Source organism: Alligator sinensis, unplaced genomic scaffold (genome assembly GCF_000455745.1).
Source record: "Alligator sinensis unplaced genomic scaffold, ASM45574v1 scaffold589_1, whole genome shotgun sequence".
NCBI lineage: Eukaryota > Metazoa > Chordata > Crocodylia > Alligatoridae > Alligator > Alligator sinensis.
This window is the reverse complement of record NW_005842881.1, coordinates 522,790-529,446: the sequence shown is the minus strand read 5'-3', so window position 1 is coordinate 529,446 and position 6,657 is coordinate 522,790. Positions and strand designations below refer to the sequence as shown.

General features: G+C 45.8%; 1 protein-coding gene across 2 annotated transcripts in view; it reads left to right on the top strand.

Moving 5' to 3' along the window:
* The first annotated feature begins 4,502 nt into the window (after positions 1 to 4,502).
* Positions 4,503 to 6,657, top strand: part of KCND3 (potassium voltage-gated channel subfamily D member 3) — a 189,571-nt gene continuing 187,416 nt past the window's right edge. For both annotated transcript variants that reach the window (XM_006035848.2, XM_006035847.2), the window contains exon 1: positions 4,503 to 5,640. In XM_006035848.2, the coding sequence (XP_006035910.1) occupies positions 4,532 to 5,640 (1,109 nt within the window). In that variant the 5' untranslated portion in view covers positions 4,503 to 4,531. The remainder of the gene's footprint in view (positions 5,641 to 6,657) is intronic.

Sequence of the window (6,657 nt, the reverse complement as noted above, 5' to 3'; positions counted from 1 at the left end):
CAGGGCCCAGCCTGCCAGGGAGAGACTCAGCCAGGCTCGGCAAGAAGAAGGAGCCGCTCTTGAGTCATCGACTTTGCCCGTGCGGGCTGCATTGCTCCTTGCTCCTGCCTGAGCTGGGGCGGGGAGTGGAGGGACAGGCAGGCAGGGCAGCCCAGCCTTTCCCACCCGCCCCCCAGCCCCGAGCCCGTCCCTGCCCGCCGGCGCGAGCAGCTCTTTCCTGGCCAGGTAAGGCACGGCGGGGACCCGGCGAGCGGGGCTCTCCTGCTGGTCCGAGCACCGAGGGAGGGGAGAAGTTTGCATGCGTTTCTACGAAGCCTGTTGCTGCGGCTGCCCGTGCTCCTGGTCCAGAGCTCGCACTGACTCATCAGCTGGCAACATTTGGGCAGCTTTTATGATGTGCTGGGGCGGCGAGAGGACGGGAGTCTGGGCTGGGATGCAGGTGCTGAGGCTCGGACTGGCAGGTTTCGCTTTTCGATGCAAAGGCTTTTGTCTGAGTCACATCAAGATGAAAACGGGAAAGACACACAGCTCCCCTCTCCGCCCAGCTATCAGCTCTCATCAGCAAGTCGCATGATGTTTACCAGCCTTTTTTTATTATTATTATTATTATTATTATTGCTAAGTTTTCCTTGTCTGCTTCCAGAATGGAAAGCACCGTGTGATTCAGGGTGTTTCTAACTAGAGGACGTTACAAGAGGCGTCTAGGCAGACTGACATCTCTGGCAGAAGTTAATGTGATGCAAATCCATCATGTATATCCTGAGCCTCTGAGTGAATGCACATAAATATATGCTCGCAGAAGTTTCCCTCCAGTGCATTATTGATCCTGCCGTGCATGTTGGTTTTGTGCTTTGAAATAGGAATCAAATCATTGCCAAGCAAAGCAAGTGCAGGTCAAGGACCTGAGATGGATAGACAAAGAAATGGATGGAGAATTCCTTAAGGAATTGGGAAAATTGAAAAAAAGGCTTTGCTTTCAGTTTTGTTGACAGCGGTGTGGTGGCATGGTGCTTGCCTCCGGAAAACACGGTCTGTTTGCTTCCTTGCTGTTGACATTTGGTTAAGTCAAAAAGCCAAATCCTTTTATCTTGTACACAAGCTCTTCTAAATACCATCAGCAGGCTGCTGATCCTTTGCTAACTAGTTTCTGCCAAATTATGCATGGGAATTAGCCAAGTAACATTTGAAATAAGGATGTGTCTGAATGTGTGTGTGTGTGTGTGTGTGTGTGTGCGCACGTGTGTGTGCCCTTTCACTATAACACACAGCGCAGGTTGTGCTAAATATTTCTACCCTGCCAGTTGCTTGACACAGGAAGAAAGGAATTATTAATGTTACCCTCTGATCCCCGACTGAGTTTGCAGCAAGACAAGGTGGCTAATCAATGAAATAGTTGCATGTCCTATCACCCTAGACTTGAAGGGCACAATTCACAGGCATAGATGCAACCTCTTTTTCTCCCGCCCACTCATTTCTCATGGACTGAAGACCTGTGAAAAGAAGCCGTCCCTAATGATAAAGATATTCAGTTTTCCTTCCTCCTGTTACCACCCAGTCCTCACATACTGATACACTCCAAAAATCCGAGCACCGAACAACTCTCACGTGTTAATCTTTCAAAATGGCTCTAACGCTGAGTACTGGAGAAACAAATGGGACTAGATTACAACAGATTTAATGAAACTTTAAAAATTAAGCCTCTAGCACATACAGAAGGAACTTTTCTGAACTTCAGCCACATCTCTTCAGGCCACAGAGACTTGTGATTGAATAATACACTTTTATGGACAGCCTATGTAACCATCTCTCTCTCTTTTCATTTATTTATTTATTTATTTTGTGGCCATTTTAGAGCTTACATGTTTAATTTTTTTTTTTCCACATATGCTGTCAGTCTGGAAAGACCTTTTTATCTTAAAAATGGTCTTAAAATTGGTAAGCCATTTATGAGTTACCAGTCTCTTATTTGAAACAGGTTTATAAGGAGCATTTGTAGTGTGCCTGACAGCAGTGAAGTGAGCTAGAATTTGGAGTCAGGGCTCTATGAAGTTCGAGTTGGACTTGGAATAAGATTCCTGGGAGAGGTTTTGAGAGAAATAGAGGATCCCAATCGCTGTTCCCGAGCAGAACCAGCGATGTACCACCCATTTCAAACCAATCCCCCAGAGGATAGCACCAGTGTCCATAAAGCAAAACAGGGGACTGAGTGGCTTTGTGCATCAGTGACTGAATGCATAGCCTAGATGCCTTGGTCCTAAATCTACATTCAGGTTGGGTGGGTAATAAATGAAGTTAATGGCATTTTTTGCATTGGTGATGGCCACCCTTTCACTTCTGGGCTCCCATCAGCAAATCCATCTCCACTGCCCAGTGAAAGGTGGCACTTTTGTTGGCTGGTTCTGTCTAGTCCCTATAGGGTCTCTCTTCAGCTAAGGATCAAAGCATAATTTTCAAAGTGGCATGGAGAAGTTTAAGCTGCTGTCGTTTGCTGTTCTCGAGCTGTCAGTCTGGCATCTTTCAAGAGCCATCTTTAAACTAAGGGAACCATATAATGCATAGTGATCTCGAATAAACCTGCATGGTAAAATACCATGGGGTCAGGATTCTGCAGCTAGGGAAAATCAGAGAGATGCATCACAATGGGCTGTTGCATATATCATCATTACGAAACCTCTTATTGCAATGGTTGGAGGGTTGCATCAGGACAATTGACAAAACTGCACAGCGAGATGCTTCATACTATTAACATGATGAATGATAATGCATAATACCCAGGGAGAGCACCATTTTGAGAACAGTTCACTAAAAGGTTTCACCACAGATTCATTCTGCTATCTTTCATTCAGTATCTTGTGGCCTATTAAGATCAATAATGCCATAGCACCAGCGATTGGAACAGTGCTGTTCGTACAATTAAGATACGTCACAGTGAAATTATGTAGAGAGATGTTAGGTAGTTCAAGCAGTGAGGTTTCCAGCCTTATCCAGTGAAGCCAAAGGCAATCCTTCTATTGACTTAATGGACTTCGGAGAGTCCACAGAATATCTTACTCAAATAATTGGACAGTAATTAAAATACTAAGGGAGCGAATACAAACTAAGGTTAATAAGGTGAAAGGTCTGACTGAAGACCCAATGGAACAAGGAAATGCGGGTCTGCTGTAAATCAGAGTCACCGCATTGATTTTAGCAGAGCTAACCCAGTTTAAACCAGCTGAGGAGCCTTGGAGCTGTGGACATTTTTCTTTCTTTAGATGGGCCTCTAAGTATGGCAATGATAACAGGCTTGTTCCTTCACTTATTCAAGGACTTTTGCCTTTGTTAGTGAGGAAGCAATCAAGATAAGCCTCGCAGGCTGGTAGCTGACCCTGTTAAAGTTTGATGTTTTACCTGTTTTGGTCTGGCATGGCTTAGATTTTGAGTGGGTGCGTCTACATGTTCATTAATGCACATTAAGTTTAGTACTTGGTTAACCAGGTACTAACTAAATGCACAATAATTCACGCTACCGTGCAGTAGCGCTGGCTCATGGTTTTTCTGTGACACTGCGCAGTAGCTTAATAACACTGCACAGTAGCATATTATATTCTATATTGGCATGGTTTTTGACCGGCATGCTACTGCGCAGTGTTATTAGGCTACTGCACAGTAAGCGTCTCGTGTAGCCTGACACTACGCAGCGTGCCCATCTTACACATATGCACACACTCACCAGGCAAACTACCGAAGCTCAGAACTTCTGGGCAAAGCTGTCATGCCCTGAAGAGACCGATTTTTCCTCTTGCCCACTGGAATGGTGCAATATTTCACTGTAGTAAAACTTGTCTCAGGGAACTACCCAGGGGACCAACAAAAAAAGCTGTTGCCTAGCAGAGGTTTTTAACTAAAGGTTGAGCAAAACTGTACTGCAAACCCTGGAAGATTTCAGAGTCAGTCTTTGACGCGAGTTACCAATGGGTAGTCTGTAGTGCTAGCTTCGCCGCATTCAGAGCTTGCTTTTTATGAGAAGTCCAACTGGGTCCATTTTAGGTCTTCGGCCACAAACGTTTCCCCTGGTAAAGTGCCAGTGGATTTCACCAGACTTTCCAGCTCTTTCTTGACAGCTGTAGTCAGAATGATAAATGCATAAAGCTTACACCTGTGGAATTACGGATTCGTCTTGTTTGTAAGGAAGCAAATATAAATTAGCGTGTTTATGCTACTTTTAAATACTTTTAATGAGGAATCATTTGCCATTCAAAACTTCCATCTATGATAATGCTGTAACCTTCCCGTGTTGATTATCATGTATATCTTTTAATAGTCATTCTTCTAAGCGGGGGCTAGCACAAATTAGCTCCTCTGTTGCTGTGGATTCCCTCAAAGATATTTATCCAGATAGTTTTAGCAGTCCCTGGGCAAGACAGCCCCAGCTGACCTCCTGCTATATTTTTATTTTATTTCATTTGTAGATGGAAATGATTTGACTTCAAACGGGGCCTAAAAGCAGCAGAACTGTCTTCTCCGATAACAAGGAAGGCCTCGAGCCATCATGGCAGCAGGCGTGGCAGCATGGCTGCCTTTTGCCAGGGCGGCCGCCATAGGATGGATGCCAGTGGCCAACTGCCCCATGCCACTGGCCCCCACGGATAAAAACAAGAGGCAGGACGAGCTGATCATTCTGAACGTGAGCGGGCGGCGCTTCCAGACCTGGAGGACTACCCTGGAGAGATACCCGGACACTCTTCTGGGCAGCACCGAGAAGGAGTTCTTCTTCAACGAAGACACTAAGGAATATTTTTTTGACCGGGACCCTGAAGTCTTTAGGTGCATCTTAAATTTTTACAGAACTGGCAAGCTGCACTACCCGCGATATGAGTGCATCTCTGCCTATGACGAGGAGCTCGCCTTCTACGGGATCCTACCTGAAATCATTGGGGACTGCTGCTACGAAGAGTACAAAGATAGGAAGCGGGAAAATGCCGAGCGGCTGATGGATGACAATGACTCGGAGAACAACCAAGAAGGGTCCATGCCATCCCTCAACTTCCGGGAGACCATGTGGCGAGCCTTCGAAAACCCCCATACCAGCACCTTAGCCTTAGTCTTTTACTATGTCACCGGCTTCTTTATTGCCGTCTCTGTGATCACTAATGTGGTAGAAACCGTCCCCTGTGGCACGGTGCCGGGGAACAAGGAGCTTCCATGTGGGGAGAGGTATGCTGTGGCTTTCTTCTGCTTGGACACAGCTTGCGTTATGATATTCACCGTCGAGTATCTTTTGAGACTCTTCGCGGCCCCGAGTCGCTACAGGTTCATGAGGAGCGTGATGAGCATCATTGACGTGGTGGCCATCATGCCCTACTATATTGGCTTGGTGATGACCGATAATGAGGATGTCAGCGGAGCCTTTGTGACGCTACGGGTTTTCAGGGTTTTCAGGATTTTCAAGTTCTCCCGCCATTCGCAAGGCTTACGAATCTTGGGCTACACTCTGAAGAGCTGTGCCTCTGAACTTGGCTTTCTCCTCTTTTCCCTCACTATGGCAATCATCATCTTTGCTACAGTGATGTTTTATGCAGAGAAAGGATCCTCAGCTAGCAAATTCACCAGCATCCCAGCTTCCTTTTGGTACACTATTGTAACCATGACAACTCTCGGGTAAGTGTTGCATTTTCTTTTATTAGGCCGTAGACAAACACGTGCTAGTTGCGGAAGTTTGGTTACTTCTTGAGGGTAAGTCTTTGTTTTTCGCTTAATAGTATGTGTTCCTAGGGGCTTTAGGACTGTTACAGGCCTGTTTCTCCTCTGCCTGGCACTTCTGCGGGCATTTACACCTATGCAAAGTGGTCACAACACATCGAGTTTTGCAAAACAGTTTGCAAACGCTTGGCACAACTGTGAGCGAGTGCAGGAGAAGCAAGGCCGTAGAGACGCAGGCCCTGCCATAACGGCCTGGTAGCATTGCACCTGCTTTGCATTCAGTGTTCAGACATGGAAATGGAGGCACACGGCACAAAGCAGTGGAAGGGCAGGACTTTTGGTTCTTTTCAGACACATTTAACCAACCTGTTACTTAGATACAAAATCACTGAAGTCATTGCTTAGTTTTGTATCTTCAGCCTTTACTGTAAATGATTTGACAGCTTGGCATGTGGGTACCGGAGGCTTGCTGAATTCAAGCAGATATTGCGGCCAGTTGCCTTAGTGCAGGTATTTCCTGAATTACAGGACAGGCTTTGCTTGTTGTTATCTGAACGGGAAATAGCCCTTTTTGCTGTGTTTACCTGGGAGTTACAGAGGTTGCAGTAGTAATGGCAGTAATCTGTAGCCATTACAGTAATGTGTGAAAAGCTCATATGGACAGGTGCAAATAAACGACATAATCACAAGCAGGGGAAACACGGCCTGGAGGACTCTCTCTCCCCCCCTGATATTTCATTTCTCTCCCGTTGACATTACAGCTGTTTCTGCAAAGATTATAGATGTGTGTTTCTGTCACGCAGGACTGAAACCTTCCTGAAAGAAAACAGACTAGCCAAACACTCGCTGTGACAGGCTTGTACCAAGTAGAGTAATCTTCAGAGGTTGTAGCTGCAGGCGCTTAAAGTTGCACAGTCTAATGCAATCTCTTCATTCCATAATTCATAATCATGTGCTAAATTTTAATTTACTTTG